The 27,102-nt window shown below is 43.6% G+C and overlaps 1 protein-coding gene across 1 annotated transcript; it reads right to left on the minus strand.

Annotated features, from left to right (window-relative positions):
* Positions 1-3,832: 3,832 nt before the first annotated feature.
* tcaim (T cell activation inhibitor, mitochondrial) lies at positions 3,833-26,850 on the minus strand. Its single transcript, XM_059973288.1, has 10 exons — positions 26,698-26,850; positions 21,326-21,458; positions 20,484-20,634; positions 19,491-19,740; positions 18,248-18,370; positions 16,595-16,692; positions 13,546-13,637; positions 12,593-12,825; positions 10,204-10,335; positions 3,833-8,861 (listed from the first exon to the last, which is right to left on the minus strand). The coding sequence occupies exons 1-10, from the start codon at positions 26,742-26,744 to the stop codon at positions 8,639-8,641; spliced, it is 1,482 nt and encodes a 493-aa protein (XP_059829271.1). The 5' UTR covers positions 26,745-26,850; the 3' UTR covers positions 3,833-8,638.
* Positions 26,851-27,102: the final 252 nt, after the last annotated feature.

Genomic DNA, 27,102 nt, shown 5'->3' on the forward strand with positions numbered 1-27,102 from the left:
TTTCTAGCCTCTCATCATCCCTCTCACATCTCCCCACCCTCCTACTTTCCCCCTCGCCTCGATTCACCCGTCACCCATGCTGCTCCCTCTTCCCCACACCATTTTATTCTAGCTTCTGACTTTTCTTCGTCCAAACCTGATGAAGAGTCTCGGCCCAAAACCTTGACTCTTCATTTTCCTCCCTAGACGCTGCTCGTCCTTCTGAGTTGTTCTAGCATTTCGTGTGTGCTAGTGCAATTGGCAATCAGCACTGAAATTTTATAGAACTTTACTGGTTAGGTATTTTTAGTAACAGTGACTTCCACTGATAATATAACACTTTAGAAATTATAATGTAGAAATTGTGTATAGTGTTTTACAGGTACCTTGGATGCCAGGATTTTCAACAATCTTCTCGATCAGTGGATCCAGAATAATTGTCTAGGGGCGTCTTCTGGCACAGCAGCATTCGTAAGGACAACAAACATTCCGATTAACTTTTCAACTGAAAGAAATATAATTGCAGCTCTGGGCCGATCTAATTTGTGGCTGAAAGCAAAACTCAGTGTAAGAGTAGGTCTGAAGTGCTTAGTGCACCCAAGCCAAATGTTTCTTCTGTCTGGAATTTGTTCTGTCAACTGCTCATTTCTGATAGGCTCTGTTTGTTTAGACGGGGTTCCCAACCTTTCTGATGCCATGAGCCAATACCAATGAGCAAGGAGTCTGTGGACCCAGGTTGGGAACCCCTGGTTTAGATTAATATTTACTCACTGTGGTAACTGCCATCATACCCTGTCATTTTCCTGTCAGATAAGCCAGTATCATGATAGTTTTGTTTTCTCTACCCTCACCTTTAACTTAATAGATCATCTCCTTACGCTAGTCAGCATAAAAAAAGTTTCAAAAACTGTTGAACATTTTTAAATGCTAGTACATTTAGATGCTGTTTTTTCAAGAGGGAATTGGATTGATCAGAACAGAGATTAGAGTTGGCACAAAACAGGCCCTTCAGCCCACAGAGTTCATGCTGTGTATCAGCTCTCATTTACACTGATCTCATTTTATTCTCCCCACATTCCCACTGATTTCTCCCCCCTCCCACCCCCATACCCAGCGACCTGCCCAAGACTCTGCCACTCACCTATATCGAGCAATTTTGAGGCCAATTAATGTACCAACGTGGAGGAAACCCATAGCAAGTATGTACATAAGGTCAGGATTGTTGCTGGCACTGAAGCACTGGCTGTCTCCGAGTGTGTCCACAACATTTCGGAGAGGGAAGGAGAGCAACCAGATGTCTTGGTACTGGTATCAATGACATAGGAAGGAAAAGCAATGAGGTCCCAAACAGAGAATTTAGAGAGCTAAGTAGAAAGCTGAGAAGCAGGACCTCCCGGTGCCAAGCACCAGTGAGGGTAGAAACAGGATGATTTGACAGATAAACGAGTGGCTGAGAAGTTGGGTCAGGGGCAGGGCTTCAGGCTCTTGGATAATTGGGATCTGATCTGGGGGAGGTATGACCTGTTTGGAAGTGATGGGTTGCACCTGAACCCGAGGGGGACCAATATTCTGGCGGGCAGGTTTGTTAGAGCTGTTGGGGAGAGTTTAAAGTATCTTGGCAAGGGGGTAGGAACTGGAGTGAAAGGACTCAGGATAGGACAGATGGTAAAAAAGTAGAGACAGCATGCAATCAGACTGTCAGGAAGGGCAGGCAGGTGATGAGACATAGGTGTAGCCAACAATACATTGGGGATGCAAAATCAAAAAGGGTAGCAAATATGGTACTCAAGGTGTTGTATCACAATGCGTGGAGTATAAGAAATAAGGTGGATGATCTTGTTGCAATATTACAGATGGCCAGTTATGCTGTTGTGGCCATCACTGAATTGTGACTGAAGGATGGTTGTAGTTGGGAGCTGAATGTCCAAGATTACACGTTACATTGGAGGGATAGGAAGGTAGGCAGAGGGGGTGGCGTGGCTCTGCTGGTTAAGAATGGCATCAAATCAGTAAGAAGATGTGACATAGGATATGACAAAGGATCGTAAGATGTTGAACCCTTGTGGGTTGAGTTAAGAAACTGCAAGGGTAAAAGGACTTTGATGACAGTTATATACAGGCCTCCCAACAGTGGCTCAGAGGTGAACCACAAGTTACAACAGGAAATAAAAAAGGCGAGTCAAAAGGGCAATGTTATGATAGTCATGGGAAATTTTAACATGCAGGTTGATTGGGGAAAAGCATTTTGCTAATGGATCTCAAGAGAGTGAGTTTGTTGAATGCCTAAGACAGATTTTTAGAGAAGTTTGTTGTTGAGCCTACTAGGGGATCAGATGGATTGGGTGTTATGTAATGAACTGGAGGTGATTCGGGGGCTCAAAGTAAAAGAACCCTTGGGAACCAGTGATCACAATATGATTGTGTTCAATTTGAAATTTGATAGGGAGAAGGTAAAGTCTGCTGTAGCAGTATTTCAGTGGAGTAAGGGAAATTACAGTGGTATGGGAGAGGAACTGGCCAAAGTAAATTGGAAGGACCAGCTGGCAGGGATGTCGGCAGAGCAGCAAAGGTGTGCGTTTCTGGGGAAAAATGGGAAGGCGCAGGACACGTGGATTCCAAAAATGAGGAAATACTCAAATGGTAAAATAGTACAACCGTGGCTGACAAGGTAAGTCAAAGCTATTGTAAAAGCAAAAGAAAGGGCATACAACAAAGCAAAAATTAGTGGGAAGATAGAGAATTGAGAAGGTTTTAAAACCTACAAAGAGCAACTAAAAAAATCATTAACGGGAAAAGATGAAATATGAAAGCAAGCTAGCAAATAATATCAAAGTATGTTTAAAAATAAAAGAGAAATGAGGGTGGAGAAATAGCAATGGGGGACAAGGAGATGGCCGCTGAACTAAGTGAGTGTTTTGCGTCAGTCTTCACTGTGGAAGACAGTAGCAGTGTGCCTGATGTTGTAGTGTGTGAAGGAAGAGAGAAGGTGCTTTAAAAGCTGAAAGACCTAAAGGTACATAAATCACCCAGACCAGAGGAACTGCACTGAAATGGCTAGTGTTAGAGATCATGGTGGCATTAGAAATGATCTTTCAAAGATCATTGGACTCTGGCATGGTGCCAGAGGACTGGAAAATTGCAAATGTCACTCCACTCTTTAAGAAAGGAGGAAGGTAGCAGAAAGGAAATTATAGACCAGTTAGCCTGACCTCAGTGGTTGGGAAGATGTTAGAGTCAATTGTTAAGGATGAGGTGATGGAGTACTTGGTGACACAGGACAAGATAGAACAAAGTCAGTATGGTTTCCTTCAGGGAAAATCCTGTCTGATGAACCTGTTGGAATTCTTTGAGGATATTACAAGTAGGATAGATAAAGGGGTTGCAGTGGATGTTGTATATTTGGACTTTCAGAAGGTCTTTGACAAGGTGTCACACATGAGGCTGCTTATCCCAAGTTAAGAGCCCATGGTATTATTGGAAAGTTACTAACATGTTTAGAGCGTTGGCTGATTGGTAGGAGGCAGCGAGTGGAAATAAAAGGATCCTTTTCTGGTTGGCTGCCGGTGACTAGTGATGTTCCACAGGGTCGGTGTTGGGACTGCTTTTTATGCTGTATATAAATGATTTAGATGATGGAATAAATGGTTTTGTTGCCCAGTTTGCAGATGATACAAAGATTGGTGGAGGGGCAGGTAGTGTTGAGGAAACAGGAAGGCTGCAGAAGGACTTGGACAGATTAGGAGAATGGGAAAGGGAGTGGCAATGAATACAATGTTGGAAAATCCATGCTCATGCACTTTGGTAGTAGAAATAAACTATTTTCTAAATGGGGAGAAAATACAGGAATCTGCTATTAGATTAGATAAGATAAACTTTATTGTCATTGTGCCGAGAACTGATACAAAGCCAAATGAAATGCAGTTAGCATCTAACCAGAAATGCAAAGAACAGTGTTATTTACAAAATAACTGCCAATAAAAAGTAAGTGCTGCAGCACACAAATATAAAAGTACTGAGACAGTGCAATATGAATGCAATATGCTTAGCGCTGTGATGTGAGGTTCAGCAGGGTCACAGCCTCAGGGGAGAAGATCTTCCTGTGCCTGCTGGTGTGGGAGCAGAGGCTCCTGTAGTGCCTCCCGGATGGGAGGAGAGTAGAAAGTCCATGGTTAGGGTGAGATGCATCCTTGATAATGCAGAGGGATTTGGGAGTCCTTGTGCAGAACACCCTTAAGTTTAGCTTGCAGGTTGAGTCGGTGGTGAGGAAGGCAAATGTCATGTTAGTACTTATTTCAAGAGGTCTAGAATACAAGAAGGATGTAATGCTGAGGCTTTATGAGGCCTCATCTTGAGTACTGTGAGCAGTTTGGGCCCCTCATCTTAGTAAAGATGTGCTGGCATTGGAGAGGGTCCAGAGGAGGTTCACAAGGATGATTCCAGGAATGAAAGGGTTATTATACGAGGAACATTTGATAGCTCTGGGTCTGTACTCACTGGAATTCAGAAGGATGAGGGGGGGATCTCATTGAAACCTTTCTAATATTGAAAGGCCTAGATAGAGTAGATGTGGAAAGGATGTTTCCCCATGGTGGGAGAGTCTAGGACAAGAGGGCACAGCCTCAGGATAGAGGGACGCCCTTTCAAAACAGATGCAGAGAAATTTCTTTAGACAAAGAGAGTTGAATTTGTGCAATTTGTTGCCACATGCAGCTGTGGAGGCCAGGTCAACTGGGGTTGAGGTGGAGATTTTAAAAAAAGGATCAGCCATGACTGAACAGCAGAGCAGACTCGATGGGCCAGATGGCCTAATTCTGCTCTATGCTGTGGCACTGGGCTGCCCCTTCTCTGTAAAGCATGCAGCCTTTCATATAACATTCAGTACTAGTGATCACCTGGATTGCCACAGATTGTCAGAGGAAACAGGGTTCAGGAGGAACTATTTTGTTTTGACTTTCAGGATCTAGGCATTGCTAACAAGATATTTATCTCCCTCAAGAAAGTGGATGTGAGCCATCTTCGAAAGCCTGTGTCCTTCTGCTGAAGGTATCGATGATGTTTTAGAGCAGGAATTCCAGGATTGGATGTAGTAAAAGGAAAGGTCAACATTTTTTCCAAAACAGGATGATGTCAAGAATTGGAGGGAACCTACAAGTCTTGGTGTAATCATGACCCTGCTGTCCTTGTCCACGGTGGTAGAGGTTGCGGATTGGTAAGGTGGTGGTACAAGTGAAGCTGATTTGCTTACAAAGCAGCTTGGGCAAGTAACGACAATGCCTTTTGTAAAAGGTACATACTGCAGCCAATATACATTGCTTGTGGAGGGAGAGAATACATAGGCAGTTGATGGGATGCCAGTCAAGTGGGTTGCTTTATTTTTAGATGGTGTTAACCTCCTGCCGCTCTCATTTGAGTAAAAGCAGAGCATCCCATCATGCGCCTGACTTTGTGCCTTGTAGACGGTGAAGGGCTTTGAGTTGCTCATCATTAACTTTTTTAAAAGATTCTTCCTACATTCTCATCAACTCCTCCCAGATGCTTCCACTCACATTCACACTAGGGGCAATTTACAGTGGCCACCCTACCTTAGGGATGTAGAGAGAATCCAGAGGAAATCCATATAGTCACAGGGAGAACATGCAAACTCCACAGTGACAGGACCCAGATGTCAGGACTAAATCCGAGTCCCCGGTGTTGTCAGGTATTGAATGTGAGATTCTCTCTTGTGGAGATGGTCACTGCCTGTACTTTCATGGAGTGTCTTTACAGCCTCTCTTAGATTATGTGCCTCTGAAAGGAGGGAAAGAGAAGAAATGCTTACTGGAGGTCATCATGATGTGGGACAGCTTAAGAAGCGGCTACCATTTTCCTACCCAGTTAAGATAGAGGTTGGAATGTCTAGGAACAGGAGGTCATAATCTCAAATAGGTGTGTTGCAGCTTTTAAGCCTGGGATCAGGGGAAAATCTCACTCAGAATGTTATGAATTTTTGGAATTCTTTCCTGAGAAGGCAGTGGGTTCTTAATCACCAAGGCTGCCATGGACAGATTTTTGAGCACTAGTATATAGGACAGGAAAGTAGAATTGAAATTGATTGGCCACAACTTTGGTGAATAGCACAGCAGCTTTGAAGGGCTCTAAGGCCTACTTATTATACTCTTGTATGAATCCTCTTTCTTGAACATGTGCTCAGTAACTCAAATCAGAGCAACGTGGACCCAAAGATTTTAATCTTATTTATTTATTTAGAGAGACAGCACAGAATAGGCCCTTCCAGCCCTTTGAATTGCAGGACCAGCAACCCCTGATTTAACCCTAACCTAATCAGGGGGCAACCTGTTTACCGGTACATGATTTCAGATAAAGGGTACTCAACCTGTAATGTAAACCACTCCCAATTCCTTGTTTCTTGTTAGAACTGGAAATGCTGTTGTCAATGAAATGTTTCTAGTAACAAATGCAAGCAACATTCAGAGCCCTAGTGTCTCAGCAGATTGTGCTGAAGAGATATTCACTCTTTTGGAACATATCCTTTGTTTGATGTTCAAGGAGGTGTGTTAATTTACTGGTTTTTGTACTCTAAAGGGTATGAAGATAACAGTTCATTTGCAAATGGAGAATGTGAAGCAGCAGTGGACAGACCGCTGGCAGCTGCTTGAATTTCAGAACCAAAGCTTCAAATACAATGTGCAACTGTCAACATTACGAAAGAAGAGATGTCCAGTTTGTAATACTCCTCTGCCCTCAAGTACCTTGAACAGAAAATGAAGTTGAGAGGCAAGGTTTGGCTCTTTGGCTAATAATTAGTTCAGCTTGAACATTAACAGAGGAATCTGGCTAATTGAGACACATTGGGCCCAATAGATTTTGGCCCAATTAAACAGCTGCTCCAATTAGCTGAAGTTTCATGGCATTTGTAAAAAAGGCAAAAAATGACAAACTATTGTTTATCTAAGTAACAAATTATGTATTTAAACAAAATACAGAACAAATTAGAACACTACCCATACTGCTACAATACTATAAAACTGTGTGTTAGTTCATAATAATCAGAGGAATTCATCCAGTGTACACTGCTGTGCTCTTTTGTTTGACTGTAAATCAACAAGTTCAGCACAGACACCTAGTGTAATGAACTGCCTCCATATAATGCTTTTGACGATGGTATTCTCCAAACCTTCATTTTCTTTGTAAATTTCAAGATGATTGTCATTGCCTTCAAATACTTGGTAGTTCCTAACTTACTGGTAGCAAAATAGTTTAATTTTCACTCCCAGCCGCTTTTGGCATCCCCAATTCTGAATATTTGAAACCGCAGTGAGGAAAACAGTTCTCAATTGTCTCACTGCTTATTTCTCACCAACTATCAGTGACAAAAATCCCTGCTTTTTGAACACACACACACATCCGATGCTATTTATAAAGTGTTCACGTAATGCCTAATGGCCGTCCAAGTGCATGCCACAGATTCTAGGTGAAACCTGTTTGGTAACAGTCTCCTGTCTCAGTTAAGCAGCATAACATTACAAATAAACAAAGGGAGTCCTGACTTATTTCCCAATATTGTTCTTTAAGAGTTGTTCCAAATACGTGGCTGCCCCAATTAACCAGAATCCACTGTAGCACTTTACATCAAGTTGCTAATCACTGTATAATTAACCATTTGACTTTGAAAATGACTTTAAGGTAATCCAACATGTCGTGCTGTAACAAAATCATTTGGATAGGGAGCACCGAAATCACTTCTCTTGAATGGTGACGGGGTTGTAATCGGTAGTAATGTTATATTCTGCTTGCAGTTGATAAACTAGCTTCATTTGTGAAGGTGTCCTGCTGAAGAATTGACGTCAACAGAACAAAGCACAACAGAGGCAGCAATTCTACAACACATAACCAACCCAGACCGGGTACAGACCATCTCAAGGACTTCAGTTCAATGAAGGGTTATGACAGCTCAGCTTCTGGGTCTGTGGGTCAAATGTATCTGCAGCTCCTTCATCAGGAAAGGACTTATTTTGAAAATGAAGAACTGTTCCTTTTTCTGATGCTGCTCAAGCTGCTGAGTTGCTCCAGCAGATAACAGCACCTGTAGTGCCATGTCTCTTTCTTTCCTCTTTGGATGGTACTTGCTGTTATTTTCTCCTATGGATCTTGGAGGAATTTCTTTGCAGTACAATTCTGGGCTATCATTGGCTAAGCCCAAGCATCATTGTACTCTTCCTTATTTAAGCATTCTCGTAATCACCAAGATTTCACTAATCTTGCACAGATTCCTGCTGAGAGAACAGGTAAGTTCCACAATCCTTTGTGAAGCTTCAAAATCTCAGCCAAAAACTGCTTGCATTCGTATTTCCTTCACTGAAGGAGGCTTGAGAATCCTCTTGCTTGAAATATGAACTGGCTGCACTCTCAATAACAAGAACCAGGGAGAAGGATGAAAGAACTGGTGGGACTCATCACATTTGGCATATTATATGCTGTTATATTTGCACAAATCAGAATACAGTTGCCAAGCTAGAATTGCCCAGCCCTGGATGTCAACTGCACTTCCAAAAAAAAACACGCAGGTGTCCAGTTTTCACCTGAATTTCAGGTAGTCACTTGGCACTGCTCCATCCTAGCAGAAACCACCCAACTGTTCCCTCTGCTTTTTTTTTCCAATCTACTTTTTCCAGTCCCAGGGAATGCACAAGTCACCATCCTGTAACACTGAATAGAAATGTGAAATGCACAGGTGTATCCCAGGTAGCTCCATCTGTTCTTCAAGCAGCCTTTTACATGACTGTATCATCTGTTCACTGGATACACTTTGCTCCTTGTACAGTCTCTTGAGCCAAAACTTCTCTGTGCAAGCTTTGAGAAGATCTTCCTGTTCTATTTTTAACCTATTGGGTTGGGGGAAAAAAGAGTCCATTATATTCTGCAGTAGAAACATGTGGGCCTTGTTAGAGTAAGTTTTTGGGTCGATGATTCATTTACATTTAAATGACTTTGGCCACCAGTCTTCTGTTCTCTGACAAAGTACTGTGGATTGAGTTCATAACAATGCATTTCCTAAAAGCTATGAACCCAGTTCATTTGTAACAATGCTGTTCCTAAAAGCTGTGAATACCGGAATACTAGCCCAGATGCTGCGGATGAAAGTGTGAAGTTTACAGGTAGTTTCAAAGACAGCGTTACCTATACTTTGTAAATATGAATTGTCCTCTGTTAGCATGTAAAATACCAAATTCATGTATTGTTGGATTTAACTTGTATTCCTAAAGGCTGGGAATACCAGCCCAGACATGCTGGCATTGGAAGGAATGGATAAAGTCAGAAGTTGTGATGTTTTGTATGTAGCTTCAAAAGAAAGCATTGTCTATACTTGTAAATATGAATTGTCCTTTGTGCTTAGCAAATAAACATCGAGCTCACATTAGGCTAGCAGACCTTTCCACAGAAAGCGTCTCCGTCTGTATGATGCCTGCTGAACCTTGTTTCTTTGAATAAAGAAGCTGCTTTGTATCTACCAGTAACACTCTCTCCAGTGATTTCATTCATGCCACAACAGGCCTAGAACTTGTTGGAAAAGGGTGATTAGTGACTTTCAGGCATAAATTGTGTATCAATTTCAGGGAACTTAGACGTAAGACAGGTGGCAAATCTTCAGAGTCTTCTATTTTGCTTATTTTGAACAAATCTCAGCAAGTCAGTAGTATCCTTAACCTAGAATGGACAGGCTTCTAATGAGAGCAGCTGGGTAACATTTTACATTGGTAAATATCCCAAGGTGCTACACAAGAGTGTCAAAATTGAGATGGTCATTGATAAATCTGTAGGAATTCAGGACAACATTATCACATGTGATAGGTGAATAGCATAGACATATTGAAGAGGAAGCTAGAGAAGGAGAAAGGAATACAAGGCTATAGAGAGAAACACAAATTTTAGTGTTTGAAGTTGCATATACTTTTACAGCAATGAAATAATCATTTGAGAAGGATAACTAAAATTGGTAGCAGCGCACCAACTGGTTTGATTCCCATTTCCATTCTACTGTAAGTCACAAGTTGAGAAACAATTAAGTAACTCACCCAGTTCCCAAAACCACACTGGACACACCTCATGTGCAAGCATGCAGTGTGTCAATGTGACACCTAGATCACATATCCCACTCCTAGTGGACTGCTTTCAGGTTATGTTCTCTCATTTTTAGTGTGTGACAGGTTAGAATCTTTCACTTACTCCTCCTCGCTCCTCAGGAAATCTCTGGCTGTCTGGGCATGGCTCAGAATAAACCACTGCAAGGTAGTGGGGTCACAAGTGACGGGCACTCTCAGCTGGCCTGTCCTAAGAAGACTAGGTGCAGAAGAACCTCTGAAATGACAGAACAACATCTGGTTAGTGGACACAGTTGAAAGAATGGAGAAGGACAAAGGAACATTTAAAACATGACCCTGACCGTGTCTCATAACCTCAGAATGTCACAATCAAAGTATTGCTTTTAAAGAGCGATTAGAGGAAATGTCAGAATCAAATTGCAGAAACAAGTGCCCAGAAAGAGCAATGTGACAACTGTTAATTATTTTTGGCTGCTGAGAGATAACTATTCACTAGGATGTAAGTTAGTCCTCTGCTCTTCAAAAGATTGGTAGAATCATGAGCAAAAGGTTATTATTTCTCATCCTAGTAAAAGTCATGAGACCAGAAAATAACTTGGCACTTTTGAAATAACAGTGGAACTGGAGATGGGACAGGGACAAAGCAATTATTTTTTCTGTCAGAGAACTCAGAGTCTGTGAAAGGAGAATGGAAGCAAGGTTTAAGAACAAGGTAGACATATACATGTTAAGTGTAACGCCTTGGTTAAGATTTCTATTGCTATGCTGTGAGGTGTTTTTATTTTAATACTTTTCTGCAAATTAGTGTATCCTGTTCTTAAGAGTGTTTTGGCTTTGGCTAAGATAAGGAACCATTTTGTCCAATTTAGGAATATTGTGTCAGACAATTGGGTTTGTCTTGGTTCACGTTGTAACTTTCTGCTCAGTGGGATGTGATGGAAGATTTGAGAGAGCTGGGTGGGATCAGATTTCTGAAAGATAGTAGTCTGGTTTGGGGTCTTCTGGCAGGAGCTGCAGAGCGGGGCACAAGGGAAACTGCAGAACACCACTTGAAGGAGAGACCCCATTGTAAATAGTATTTTGTGTAGACAAATGGTTCCAAGGAATAAGTGCCATTACTCCTGAGTTAGCCAGTTCATTCAAGATGGTCTTTGAGGGAAGTTTTGACTGTGGCTGGTGTCTCTCACGCAGAACATGGGTTCAGTGCGTGGGTAAAGCAATACACCCAACTACTACAGTAATGAGCTCCAACATTTATGTGCACGATTGGACTAGTTTAACTGTGATAGGCCCTTTTATTCTTCTTTTTTTCTGTTAACTGTCTGTTAAAGTTGAAATATTGGTAAATATACTTCCTTTGTAGTTTTATGCCAGTGTATGATCTGTTATTTCCTGGTGCTTGATAACTGTGCATAGGGCAGTATTTGCACAGCATTCACCACAATCAAAGTTCCTCAACTGGAACCTCCCAACTTTTCTGTTTGGTTGAACCCCAAATCATACTGACCCTAGATGTATTTTGCTTATGAAAGGTGGCCTTCTCACTGCTGAGTGACATGGCCGTTAGCAGAGTTAGCTAACGAGACAAGTTTGTATATGAGCCAGGTGGCAGGGTTACATAAGCAAGGGGCAGGAGTGAGGAGCTAAGGTTACAACTAGATCAGCCATTAATCTGAGCTGAGCAGGATCAAGGGGCCATTTCACTGTGTACATTTGCAACTGCTGCTTACAAGTAGAAAGCCAGTTCTCCATTATATAAATACAACTGAAATTAAATGCAGCTGAGATGCCTACTCACAGATTGAGCAACTCTCTTGCAGCATGCTAAGCAAAATTATCCTTGGACTTTTCAGACCCCGCCCATTTACAATTGTTGCAGCTATATAGGACCCTGGTCAGACCCCACTTGAAGTACTGTGCTCAGTTCTGGTCGCCTCACTATAGGATGTGGAAGCCATAGAAAGGGTGCAGAGGAGATTTACAAGGATGTTGCCTGGACTGGGGGGCATGCCTTATGAGAATAGGTTGAGTGAACTCGGCCTTTTCTCCTTTGGAGTGACGGAGGATGAGAGGTGACCTGATAGAAGTATACAAGATGATGAAAGGTATTGATCATGTGGATCGTCGGAAGCTTTTTCCCAGGGCTGAAATGGCCAGCATGAGAGGGCACAGTTTTAAGGTGCTTGGAAGTAGATACAGAGGACATGTCAGGGGTAAGTTTTTTTTTATGCAGAGAGTGGTGAGTGCGTGGAGTGGGCTGCCGGCGATGATGGTGGAGGCGCAAACGATGGAGACTCCTGGATAGGTACATGGGGCTTAGAAAAATGGAGGGACACGTGTAACCCTAGGTAATTTCTAAGGACATGTTGGGCACAGCTTTGTGGGCTGAAGGGCCTGTATTGTGTTGTAGGTTTTCTATTTCAGGTTGCAGAGCAAGTCACGCACAGTACCATAACAATTTCAGAGGCAAAGCTCAGACACTCACGGATCAGACTTTGTTTGCAGTCACTCACTTTTCTAGAATCATCTGCAGTCCTTTTAGACTTCGTGGGTGAAACAGAGGTCGGCTGACAGTCAGATTCTGATGGAAGGCTGTTAACACTCTGTAATAATCCTCTAGCATCATTGCAGGCTGCAGTTCTTCATTGTAAATTAACTCCATGTCTCCCAGAAGGAAGCTGATCCTCTCTTCCAACAAGCAAACATGGCGGTGAAGATCACAGTAGGTAGGCAACCTCTCCAACAGCTTCAAGTAAGAACAGGTTAAAGATTTATTGCAATAATTTTTGGTGCATTTACACATATCTCAAGTACCTTATTCCTTTGTTACATTCGTCACTGGCCTCTCACCTCTTACGGAATTTGCTACTCACCCTAATATCAACTGTCTTCATTAGCACCAAGTCCTGCTCACTTTTCACTACTCTTTGCTCTCTAGATCAAATCATGGCTCAATGTGCAAACTGCAAATAAGTCTCATGCTGGCTTTAACTCCTCCACAGATAGACCCTTCCCAACCTCCAGAAACTCATCCAGGCCAAAAGCCTGCTCATCTATGGACACCTCTAATTCTACATCTTAAAGGTCCCAGGGTTCAATTACTGCACCATTGGTGCTTCCAGCTGCCAAGTTCCTAATGTTTGAAATTTCTTCTCTAAACCTTTCTCTTTTAAACCACTTGCTAAGAGTTAACCTTTTGACTATTTTTAAGCCATTGATCCTTGCTATCACATCTTGCTATCAAAGATTTGTTGGTGTATAACTGGAAGTTGTTTCCCATGTAACAACAAGATGAAGGGTCAGATAATCTTTATTAACTAGCATTGCATCTTCCTATGACCATGAAGTGGGCACAGCCAGACTAAGCTGAGACAATACAATTATCAGTACCAAAATACTGAACACACAAATATGCACAAGCTGTACCTAAAAATGTTTGTAACTGTTACTAATTAGTTTGACTTACTTTTGTCCAGTGATGATGGACATCTACAGTTCCCAACATAATCTGCCCTGCGGCATTCATTCCAGAGTGCTCTGCAAAAATTATTGTACACCCTGTGCAGAAAACAGCCAAATCCAGAACACAGCATAAGCAGTTTACTTCAACAAGTAATGCAGAAAATGTACCACAGACTTCTGTTTGAAACTGATTGGACCCAATTCAAGATTACAGTCACCACATCTCAGGAAGGGCGTTATGAGGATCGCAGTGCAGAATTATTATGTGGATACCAGGATTAAAATGGATGTGTGGTCCCTGCATTTGGAAGAAAAAGGGTGGGAGTCGTTCTAACGGTGTTTAATTTGATTTAAGGACTTAGTCAGGAGATAGGTGGTGTCAGTAACAAAAGGCGCAACAAAATTCAGGAAATAAACTTCATACCAGTGAAGATCTGGAACTCACCTCCAGTCCCATTCTCTACCCGCCTCCTCTCATCTCTCCAAACACTGGTGATGGAGAGGGTCAATTTCAATTTTCAAATTTGAGAGGGACAGAATTCCAGGGATGTTTAATTAAAGCAAGCGCATTGCGTTAATGAGATAATTCAAAGGACTGACCACCTCTTTGTTTTTCAAAGTAACAGAATAGATAAGGAGGTGAGGAGGGATAAGGAAAATGCTCGGGGGGTGGGGGGGAGGGAGAGAGGAAAGTAACAATTAGTTTATGGCACAGTTATAAATCAAAGTTAATGAACTCTTATGTTAGCTCAAAAGAGACAGGTTAGCTTGAGAAATCTGAAGCATTAGAGCAATGTCTTGGTGCAAAGCAAATGGAGCTAGCAGCAGAGTACAGGACAGAAGCTAAAAGCACACCATAGTTCACTTGCAATTTCCAGGAAAACCCTGTGGTTTCAATGTTAGAGCCCAAGGGTTAGGGTTGAACAGGAACCTGCAGCATGAGTGAAAAGCTTGGGAAAGTGTACAGCATTGAGAGAGGAGCAGAAGGTCCTAGGACGCATGACTCTTCCTCTGCTCAGACCTTCCCCAAAGAGTCAGAACTGAGAAAAACCTGGGCCAATCAGAAGCATAAAATCTGATTAGTTCTCAGACACGTAGTAGTTCTAAGTTACAGAGGCAGATTCTCTGCAACCTCCTGCAGTAGGAAGCACAAGGCTAGCCAGCTCAGAGATGTTTGTGACCGAGTATGTGAGTGAATTGAGTGCTGCCACCTCGTTCTAATTCCCATCTGGAAACGTGAACAGCTGGCTTCACACGTCCCAATACTTGCCTTGCTTGAACTTCCCCGAAGTTCTCCATCATCACAGCACCAAGAAGGTCTTCTAAACACAATATCACAGTGTGATACTGTACATTATGAGGGCTTTCCACACATCCTACCTGTTCAAAATTTGAAGAGTCTCAGTTACTCCCAGTCCCCTCTCTCCACACAGGCCTACCATGATTTCCCAGATCACAATCACTGTACAAATTATTGCTCATTGCCACCTATTACCTTTGCCAATTCCTTCACTCTGTGTCTTCTGGTTACAAACCCATTTACCACAGGAGATACTTCTTTCTTATCTGCAGTATCATTATTTGAACACTTCCACTAAGGCTCCTCTTGGTCTTCGCTACTTTGCCAAAGACACACATAGATTCAAAGTGACCAAGGTAAACTGTCTCCCCTCAACCAGTCTTCAGTCTTCAACACAGATGGCCTTACCATCCTCCAACACCCCTCCACTGCAACACACAAAACTCTGGAGATCAGTGGCCAGGCATCATCTAAGGAGATGGGGGGGAGTGGACAGTTAACATTTAGCGTTGACATGTCCACTGCTGTCCAGCTGGCTGAGAATGTTCTTATCCCTACAAACCTCAGTAACAGCCAACAAGCCTCCTGCAATGCCTTTAGTCACGGTCAGTGAGCACACGTACTGAAAGAGAGAAGAAAGGCTCTTGCAGAGGCCATTCTGCCCCATGAGGCCATTCCTGTATTCAAAAGGATCATGGCAGACCTACAGCTCAAATTGGTTATCCTCCTGTGCTCTACCTCTTTCAATGCTCTAAGCCAACAGAATTCCCGGAGATCCTGACTATCCTCTGATTCCCAGGTTTCAGTCACCCTTTGCTTTCAAGGCTCCCTGACCTCATCTGTGAGAAGCCAATCTCCTTATTCATGGCAGCTCAGCCAGAGGAAATGTTCTGCTCAGGGGTCAGCAATCTTACCCCCAGGGCAAAATCAAGTCCTGCCCCACTCCTAAGATAAAGACTAACATTTCAGACTGTGAGCCACACAGTGCTGGGGGAGAGTCACACTGTTAAAGACACCGTGCCATGGAGGACTCATTTAATGGAGGCACTTCTTCCTTCACTTTTTCCTCAGAAACATCCCATAGACTATGTCAACAAAGTTCTCATCAGTGTAATGGCAATACTAATGAAACTAGAAGTGATTATCTGGTCATAACATTGCTGTTTATGGGAGTTTGCTATGCATAACATGGCAGCCACGTTACCTGCGTCACAACAGTGAATACACCACACATCAACACATTGGCTTAACAGCAATTTGGAACTTGTGGAGGTGCTGAAAGACACTGGAGAAGCGATTTATGAGTTTTATTTTTCATAAAAAGATTGGATTATATTCAAACCAACAGCCCTGGGGGCAAATCAGACAGTTAGGTCTTCAAACAGTGTCAGCAGCAAAAGTAAAAGCAAAAGCAAAAGTAAAAGCTTGAGGAACTCAGTGGGTCAAGCAGCATCTGTGGAGGGAAATGGACCGTCGGTGTTTCAGGTCGAAACCCTTCATGTGGTCTGAAAGAGATGAAGGGGCTCAACCCACAACATCAGCTATTCCTTTCCCTCCACTGAGGCTGCCTGACCCGCTGAGCTCCACCAGCACTTAGCTTTTTGCTCCAGGCTGCAGCATCAGCCATCTCTTGTGCCTCAATGTTAGTGGGAGGCGGTTAAAGGCGGTTAGGTGGCGCAGAATGAAATCTGAATACAGGTTTTACTTGCATACCATCAGTCTGACGAGAGTGGGTGAGTATCTGAAGACACACCTTTGATATTGTGCAAGACTGCAGAGTTCTGCTGGGCAAATCGGTTCAGGCTGTGCAGCTGGCTGCACCGATGAGACACTCCCCAACTCGTCCGCCATCTAAGCCAAAAACAGAATTAAGATCAACTTACCACAGCACAGCTCCATGCACTAAAGGATCAGAAGCATTTTTACAACTTCAATTATCGAAGTGTGGGTGCGTGAGTGAAGCAGACTTTTTCTGATTTTGTGGGTTAAAGCACTACACCTGAGACCTGACCATTAAATCTGAGGGACTGTCTTTCACTGGAAATATTACATGAGGTCTGTATGCCATTTTCCAGGAGAGGGTAAGAGATTCCACAGTTTACTTCAAGGGAAGGAAGGGAATCCCTCTGATGGCCAGGTTTGACTGCTGGATTTTTCCATGCAACAGTGAGTGGAGTTTTTCCACTTTATACTTTTGAATATGTGCAAGATCCAGTTGGTTTCCCTTATTGATACCAGTTCTCTCCCAGTCCACTGATCACAGTGTGTCTTCTAAAGTCCATTTTTGGGTAATGACATTACAACAAGGCCCAACCTTTCTCCTTGAGAAGGCGTAAGGAAAGCTGCAGTGAGGTAGACAGTTCTAGAATCAGACCCAGCAACAGGGATTGACAATCTATTTCCAAACTAGGCTGCTGGGAAGAATCGTGAATGTGGTGGCTTCCCATGCACCTGCTGCCCCTTAGCTTTCCAGTTGGCAGAGATCAGGAGACTCTCTGAAGCAGTTATGTGAGCAGTAACCATGACTGGACATGATTCATTCATTCAGACACAGGTCAGTCCTGACCTTTTCATGTATTTTACTGCAGCGATGTGAAACCAGGAAGGCCGTTTAATGATCAGCTGAAGCCCTCAATACCAGCACTAGTCTGACAGACATTATTACACACTGCAGGTAAACCTACACTCTGGGACTTAATAAATGAGTGGCTGTATATTTATAAAACAATGGCAAAATACCCCGTAGCATTCCATATGAAGCCATTAAGCCAAGTCTGCATGAATCCACATGGAACTCCAGGGAAGATGACCAAATTCTTAGTAGTTAAGGTTTTGTGGAGTGACTTAAAAGAGACAAGAGTGATGTAGTGTGGTAGTGACATAGCTTAAGAGTTTACAGAGTTGTGGTGGAAACCCAGATGGTACAGGATGGATGACGGTCGGAGATGTGAAGAAGGTTACAGAGAGAGAAAGGCAAGACCCATGGAGGGATTTGAAAGAAATAATTAAAAATTTCTATTTAAAATCAGGATGCTGGTGTATGTAAATGAGCACAGAGGGTGCTGGGCAGGTGGGAACTGGTGACAGGTAATGGAGACAGACCGGGGTAAATTCTGAAATAACAGAAGTCCAGGTGAGGGTTTCAGTATACAGCCAGGGGTGGAACAGAATCAGGATCAGAGTGTCAGTTAAGTAGGACAAAGAGACTGCAAAGGTCTAGTTCAGCCCTACACCTCGCAATGTAATTGGAACTTGCCAAAGAAATGTCCAGGATGTGGTATAGGTGGGGTTCACTCCTCTGAGGCACAAGATCACAAATTAATAAACCACACAAGGTCACATTTAAAAACCTCTAAATGACACAGTGTTTCTCTTTGTTTCTTGAGTTTGTGTTCAGCATACATACCTGATATCAGTTATGTCCAGTTGCTGACAAAGCTCTGTTTTTAGGCGTTGAAGGTCATCTCGCAGTGGAAGACTGATACTCAGTCTTTCTAAGGCGAGAGATACATTTTTATTCAACCACAGCCTACAAAAGGAACATCAAGATCAGTGTCACTGGTCCTTAAAGGCTCTCTGGTCCAAATACACTAATTTCTGGTTTCTAGAATTACCTAAATTTCAACAAGTTGGCCACACACTGCCACAGGGATCAGTGGAGGGGCCTCAGCACCTGCATTCTGAAACAATGACTGTGAGGATGGAACGTATGCTAATATGCTGACCATACAAAGCTAGTGGGCTCTGCAGTGGTTGAGTGAGAGCGAGAGAGAAAACACAGCAGATAGAATCTAACGTGGTGACATGTGAACTTACCCACTTTGACAAGAAAATAGAAGATTTTCTTTAAAAGGGCGAGCCACTTGGGTGTTCAGCAGGACCTGGGAATCCACAGACATGAGCCGTCAAAAGTTACCATGTAGTACAGTGGGGGCGAAGTTTGTCAGGTGACCGGGAGCCCTTTCAAAACACCAACACAGTCCCAGGAGACATCAGCTATGATCATAGTGAATGGCAGGCAGGCTTCAGGGGCCTGAGGGGGTGGGGAAGGGTGACTCCTGCTCCTGTGGGAGTGGGAGAGTCCAGGACCAGAGGGCCCAGCCGCAGAATACAAGAATATCCCATCAGAAATGAGATGAGCAGGAATTTCTTTAGCCATAGGGAGAGAATCTGTGGAATCAGCTGCCACAGACAGCTGTGGAGGACAAGTCACTGTGTATATTTAAAGCTGAGGTTGATAGGTTCTTGATTAGTCAGGAGGTTATGGAAAGAAGGCAGAGAATGCAGTCGAGTGACATAATAAATCAGTTTGAACGGTGGAACAGACTTGATAGGCCAAATGATCTAATTGTGTTCTTGTGACTTAAGGTTTCTGACTTGAGATTCTGTTCCAGTCATGTGAGTTGTGTGTTAAGGAGGCTGTGAACTCTTTCACATCCACTTGAGAGAGGAGTGGGTTATCAGTTTGTATTCTGCACCAACACCGAGGTGACGGTTGGGCAGGCTGCTGAAGTCCCAGCAGTGCAGATAAAACACATAAACCTTACCCACAGGCAAGGAGTCTGCACACTGAGCCCCAGAGTAAAATTCCAACAACTTTCACCAGATGAAACACAACCTATTCTCTGAGAATATGGAGGCATTCATACCTGAGTGTAGGTTCCAGCTGCTGAGCAGAACCCAGCTCCTCCTCTGGGTCCCGGTATCCTGTGAAGGTGTAATATGTCTTATCCCACCGGACGGGTCGATGGAATGGAATGGTTCCACTTTGATGAGAGAAGCCCACAGCAAGCTCTGAGTGCTGAACATGATCACTGGATAAACTGCAGGATTTCAAGATATTTACAACAGTACTGAGAAGGTCCTGGGTATGAAGGGTGAAGCTGACAATTCGAAATCCTGAAATAAATCATTTGCCTTTAACTTTTCAGCTTAAGCAAAATAATTGTTTATTGATCTTATTAAAACAAACTTACTAAAGTGCATTGTGAAATCCACACAAGAAGAGGTGATTCAGCCCACTGACTACTCTTCAATTGGACCCATTCATCCTGCTCATGGTCCTGGACCAGGACTAAAGCCAAACAATTCCTGATTCAGTAGCGAGGCAAGAGGTGATGAGCAGAGACTCTGTCCAGTTATGGAGAAGCTGGGTCTGTTCTCCCTGGACTGGAGGGGATGAATGGGTACACCACAATTGACATGTATACAATATGGATACGATACAGGAATTCTTTCCCAAATTAGAGAAAGACAATACTAGAGCACGCAAGCTTAGGGTATGGGGTAACAGATTCAGATGGGATCTGAGGGGGAACCTTTTCACCCAGAGAGGGGTGTGTACCGGGAGAGCCTGCTTGATAGAGTGGTGGTAGCAAAGTTGCCAACAGCATGTGAAAAATGTTGAGATCAGCACGTGAATCACGTGGTACAGAGTGCGATGGACTAAGTTCTCACAGGTTGGCATGGATGAGCTGGGTTGAATGGCCTGTTTCCATGCCATACACTTCTATAGCCTCCAGTTGTGTCCTGCTTCGTGATCAGTGATAGAGGCTCCACATACCAAAACTATTCTGATAAAGGCTTTAAGTCAAGCATGTTGCAAGTGAAATCACGTCAATATGACAACTGACTTGACAGACCTGAAGTATTCACGCACTGAGCAGCACTCGCATTGCCTGCGGACTCTCTGACATAGAAAGTGAGCTGGGTCGGTTGAGGAGTTCTGTGCCCTGGTCGCTGCAGGCACTCCAGATGGTTATTCAGCTTCTTGAGGGAATTCTCATTCACGTCCTGCACAAAAAAAACAGATTTTCTTACAGCATCTTGCAGAACTACAGTATTGTGCAAAAGCCTTAGGCACATGTATGTAGCTAGGGTGCCCATGACTTTTGTGCAGTATTGTAGTAGTTTTATGTATTGTACTGTACTGCCACAAATATCAGATTTCAAGACATATGTGAGTGATGATAAACCTGATTCTGGTGTGAGTCTCCATGGTGGGCTGAGAGTGGGAAGGGGGCTGTGAGAGGGGAATCATGGTTGGGAGAAAAGGAGGGAGTGGAAAGCACCAGGGAAACATTCTGAAATGATCAATAACCCAATTGTTTGGAATCAAATGACTTTGCCTGGCATCTCAGGGCTGGGTGTGTCTGCACCCACACCATCCCCTGCCCATGGCACTCCTTCTCTGCCACCTGTCCCACACCTTCCCACGGCATTCCGCCCTTGCCATTCCCAACATCCTTTGCTCCCACCAGATTTTAGAAACTTGCCCTCCACCCCACACTGACAAATACAATACTGTGAAGGAGTCCTTGGCTCCTTAGCTATATACATGTGCCTAAGACTTTTGCTCAGTACTGTAACTCAAAGGATTTTATAGATGGAATAGTAAAAGCTGCTCCAATAACTGGCCACTGGGCCCTCGCAAACCTCACAAGGCACTCATTTCTTCAGCACAGCACCCACTCACACCACTTACCCTCTCTCTTGGATGTTGGCCAAAGAAATCTGGGTGTACAGCGAGGTAGAATGGCCTCAGTGCATTCATGGCATCAGTAACTGAGAAGGTTCTCACACAGCGAGCATGTTGATTACCTCCTGTGATACAAAGCCTGATTTAAGAAGAGAAATCATGGTTATTCGTGGATCTTCCTTGTTTTAATTCATTTTTTTCCTAATGAAGCATGTGCATCATTTTGAAGAAAATTCTACGGCGTTACTACAGATAACCTCAATGTCAATCTGTTGAAAATCTTTCATCAAATTATTTTTGAAAATTCATTTTTCAGTACCCAAGCATCACTGTCAAGGCTGGCATTTATTCCCCACTCCTTAACTATCCTTGAGGAGGCGGCGATGAGCCGCGTTTTGAACTGCTGCAGTCCGGTGAAGGTGCTTGCAGTCTGCAGTGTGAGAGGGAGCCCAGGATTTACACCCAGTGACCAGAGAGGCACGACAATAGATTTGCAAATCAGGACTGGGGTGACTTGGAGAAGAGCAACTGGAGGAGGTATTCTCAAGCATCTGCTATCCCCGTCTTTCCTGGTGGCAACATTCCCAAGGTTGGGTGTGCATACAGGGTCACAATGTTCAATGAAGCAAACAGACCTACAATTCTGGCCATCTTTAACTTGCAGTTGATATTTATAAGCTAGCTGCCGCAATTCAAGAGATCAGAGTATGAATCGACAATGAGAAGTTCCCAAAACAAACTAGAGTGTACATGGGACAAGAGCAGTGGTGATTCAGCAATTACATTACTGGACCAGTCATCAGAAATAGGGACCCCAGTTCAAATCCCACCACAGCAGTTGTGCAACTTAAATGTGATTAATTTTTTTGGAATATAGTTATGAAGCCATAAAAACTATTGGATTGCCATAACAACCCATCTGGATCACTGACGTCATTCAGGGGAAGAAATTTGCCCTCTTTACCCCGTTTGGTCTATATGTGATCCACATAGAGAGTTGATTTTTAGACAACTTGGGCAATGGCAAGGCAACAAATCAATGTGATCACAACTGACATGGCTGCAGGATTGTACTGGCTGAAGGAGTGACTCACCCCCCTCCCCAACCCACCTTCTCAAGGATGGAAAGGGATTAAATGCTGGATCCTGAGAGATATACTGAGCACAAGGACTAAAATAACAACAGACATCAGAGATTCATACCATGCTGAACAGTGGAAATCAGCAATCCAGATAGATCATTTTGACTTGTGTTCACTGGATATCCAACATCCCGACTTTGCATGCCCATCACCTTAACCAAACTCAATTCAAACAAAAGCCAGCTGGGTTTATTTATAACTGACCACAGGCTAAGGCGAACGACAGTTAGAACATAGAACAGAGTACAGGCCTTTCCATCAAGATGTGGTGCTGACCCTTTAATCAAATCTAAGGTCAATCTAACCCTTCCTTCTACAGAGCTCTCCATTTTTCTTTCATCCACACACCGAGTTTCTTACATGCCCCTAATTTGTATGCTTTTACCAACCCCCTTGAAGCGTGTTCTGTGTAAAAAAACATTCTTCTGACATCTCCATTAGACAAACACATTCAAAGTTATGCCTCCTTTCAACAGTCATTTTCTCCTGGCAAGAAGTCTCTGGCTGTCAACTCTATCTATGCCTTTTATCATTTTGTAAAGTAAATCAGCTCTCATATTCCTCCTCAGCAAAGAGAAAAGCCTTAGCTCATTCTACCTATCCTCATAAGACATGCTCTCTAATCCAGGCGGGATCCTGCTAAATTTCTTTTGCATCCTCTCTAAAGCTTCCATGGCCTGTTAACTTGAGCTGCAACTTGGAGGGATTTACAGATGTGAACCTTTGGATCCGTTTCTCCACACTGTTAAGAGTCCCGTCACTGACCCTGTTTGACCTTCCAGAGAACCATTTCACAATTTTCCAGATTGAACTCCAACTGCATTTGCAGATGACACCAAGATTGGTTGCATAGTGAACAGCAAGGAACACTATCAAAGCCTGCAGAGGGATCTGAATCGGCTGGAACAAGGAGTTGAAAAATGGCCGATGGAATTTAATGTAGACAAATGCGAGGTGTTGCACTTTGGTAGGACCTTACAGAGTGAACGGCAGGGCACTGCTGAGTGCAGTATAACAAAAGGATCTGGGAAGACAGGTCCATAATTCCTTAAAAGTGGCATCACAGGTAGATAGTCACAAAGAAAGCTTTTGGCACATTGGCCTTCATAAATCAACGTACTGAATACGGGTGTTATGTTGAAGTTGTATAAGATGTTGGTGAGATCTAATTTGGAGTATTGCATGCAGTTTTGGTCACCAACCTACAGGAAATGTATCCAGATAATTCATTGAAAGAGGGTGAAGAAAATTTACATGAATGTTGCTAGGTTTGAGGACCTGAAAAATTGTATAGGTAAGGACTTTATTGCTTGGTTAGAGTGTAAGAAATGTAAAGAGATTTGATACAGGTATAACAAGTTATGAGGGGCATAGATAAGGTAAATGCAAACAGTCTTTTTTCATTGAGGTCGGGTGAGACTAGAAGTCATGGGTTGAAGAAGAGAGCTGTGATGTTTAAGAGGAACATGAGGGGGATCTCCTTCACTCAGAGTGTGGTGGGAGTTCGATTTCAACATTTAAGAGAAAAATGGATCCACACATGGATAAGAAAGGTCCAGAGGGCTACGATCTAGGAGCAGGTGAATGGGACAAGGCCAAATAATAGTTCAGCATGGACTAGATGGACTGAAGGGCCTCTTTCTGTGCCATTGTGTTCTATACTAGACCTCTGTTCCACCATTCCATTATGGCTGATTGATTATCCTGCTCAACCCCATTCTCCTGCTTTCTCCCCGTAAGCTTTGATGCCTGACTAATCAAGAATCTATCAATCTCTGCTTTAAATATACCCAATGTCATAGACTCCACAGCCATCTGTGGCAATGAGTTCCACAGGTTCCCAACCCTCTGGCTAAATAAATTCCACCTCATCTCCGTTCTAAGTGGACATCCTTCTGTTCTGAAGTTGTGCCCTCTGGTCCTAGATCCTCTACTTTGGGAAACACACTCTCCACATCCACTCTATCAAGGCCTTTCAAAATTAGATAGCTTTCAATAAGATCCCCTCTCATTCTTCTGGTGTCCAGTGAGTACAGGCCCAGGGCCATCAAATGCTCCTCATACATTAACTCTTTCATTCCCGGAATCTTTCTCATGAACCTCCTCTGAAACCTCTGCAACGCCAATCTTTTCTTAAATAAGGGGCCTAAAACTGCTCACAATACTCCAAGTACAGTCTGATCAATGGCTTATATAGGTTCAGCATTACATTCTTGCTTTTATATTCTAGTCCTCTTGAAATGAATGCTAACATTGCATTTATCTTCCTTATCACTAAATCAGCCTGCAAGTTAACCTTAAGGGAATCCTGCATAAGGACTCCCAAGTCCCTTTGCACCTCTGATTTTTGAATTTTCTCCCCACCCAGAAAGCACTCTGTCTTTATTCCTTCTACCAAAGTACGTGACCATACACTTCCCTACACTATATTCTATCTGCCACTTCTTTTTCCATTCTAATCTGTTTAAGTCCTTCTGCAAACTCCCTGCTTCAACACTACCTTCCCCTCTACCTACCTTTGTATCATCTTACCAACGTGGCCACAAACCCATCATTCAAATCATTGCCATATAATGTGGAGAAGTAGTCCCAAAACAGATCCTTGTGGAACACCACTGGTCATTGGCAGCCAATCAGAAAAGGCCCTTTTATTCCCACTCTTTGCCTCCTGCCAGTCAGCCAATCTTCTATCCATGCCAGCATCTTTCCCGCAATACCATGGACTCTTATCTTGTTAAGCAGCTTCATGTGCAACACCTTGTCAAAGGCCTTCTGAAAATCCACTAACTGTCCTTTGTAACTCCCTCAAAGAATTCCAACAGATTTGTCAGGCAAAATTTCCCCTTAAGGAAGACTTGCTGACTTCAGCCTATTTTATCATGTGCCTCCAGGTGCCCTGAAACCTCATCCTTAATAATCGACTCCAACATCTTTCCAACCACTGAAGTCAGGCTAACCAGCCTGTAGTTTCCTTTCTTCTGCCTCACTCCATTCTTAAGGAGTGGAGTGACATTTGCTATTTTCCAGTCCTCTGTAACCATTCCAGCATCTAGTGATTCTTGAAAATTCACTACTAATGCCCCTACAATATCTTCAGCTACCTCTTTCAGTACTCTGGGGTGTAGTTTATCTGATCCAGATGACTTATCCACCCTCAGACCTTTCAGCTTTCCAAGGATCTTTGCCTTAATAACTACACTCACTTCTGCCCCCTGACACTCCTGAATTTGTGGCATACTGGTGGTGTCTTCCAGGGTGAAGACGGACTCAAAATAGTTATTAAGTTCTTCTGCCATTTAATAAGTGTCTAAGCTCTATGCCATATCTCAGCCAGCTCTACACCCTATCAATGACCTGTTGCAACCTACAACAGTTGCAAAAGAGATTTACGATAATAATTCCAAGAATTAGGGTCTTTAGTTAAGTGGATGTACTGGAGAAGCCAGATTTGTTTTAAGAGAGCTTGAAAGAATTTAAGATCAGAAAGGCATAAACAGAGTAGGCAGATGTTGTTCTCACTGGCTAAGGGATCAAGACCCTGGGGACACTGAATAGAGATGACTGGTAGAGGACTAAAAATAACACGTGGAAACTGATTTGAGCCCCAGAGAAACACTGCTTGCTGTGCTGGCATTTCCAGCACTCTCCTTTTTGTCCAGTTGAACAGCTCTGACCTGCGCTTCACCGTTTACACAGCTTTTTTGTACGTCTTGATTTGACCTCAGCATCTGCAGTGCACTTTGTATTTACCGTTTACATATTCCGTTGTGGTTTTCACTCCGTCTTTAACCGATTAAACAGGCAATTCTGTAAACAGCAAAGTAGCTTGGGAAACACTGGCTGCGCTATCACATTTGACCTTTGCTTTATCCCTCCCTCTCAGCATTTTGAAACACTTGTTTCCTCACTTTCTGTCGAAAGGCCTTTGACTTGGAACATCGATTCTGTTTCTCTCTGCACAGAAGCTGCCTGACCGCCTGAGTACTTGCAGCGTCTAGAGTTTTGATTTTCTGCTGTGATTATGCTGACCTTGGTCGGACATTGTATGTAATGCCCGGGTCCGGCCTGCCGACCACAAGGCTCAACATGAGGCATTTTCAATCTGAGGGGCCCGGGCTTGTCCCTGACAGGGTCCAAGAGATGGAGGCTGGTGCTCAGATCAAGGGCTAAGGTGGGAAGAGGGTCGGGGGTTTATCTGGGATCTGGAGTTAATGGTAGGAATGGGCTCGCTTTCACCTGTTCAGCGCCCAGAACCGCCGCAATAGCGGCTCCCCGCGGATCATCAGCCGCCCTGGTTCCGGACTCCCCGTTACCCGGCTCCGAGGCCCCGCCGCCTCCGAGACCACCGCCAGGCCCCACCAATCAATCTGAGCAATCGAGTCGGGTCGGGCCAGACGCGACCAAACGCCCGCGGACGGGTTCGCCGGCAGACTCACGCAATCGATCCGGCGACGAGGTCGAGTCTACCCCGTCTCCAAGCGGTGAGCCGTGCCCACACTGTCAGAGCCGAACTGTTTTGAGAGGGATGGCTGTCCGCTGCAGCCGGGTAGACATGGAAGGTCGCACGGCTCTTCAGAGGGAATCAATGGGAGGGAGAGAGACGGCAGGATGGGGTCCTTACCAAACACGTAAAACACTGGA

The sequence above is a fragment of the Hypanus sabinus genome, chromosome 1 (genome assembly GCF_030144855.1).
Source record: "Hypanus sabinus isolate sHypSab1 chromosome 1, sHypSab1.hap1, whole genome shotgun sequence".
NCBI lineage: Eukaryota > Metazoa > Chordata > Chondrichthyes > Myliobatiformes > Dasyatidae > Hypanus > Hypanus sabinus.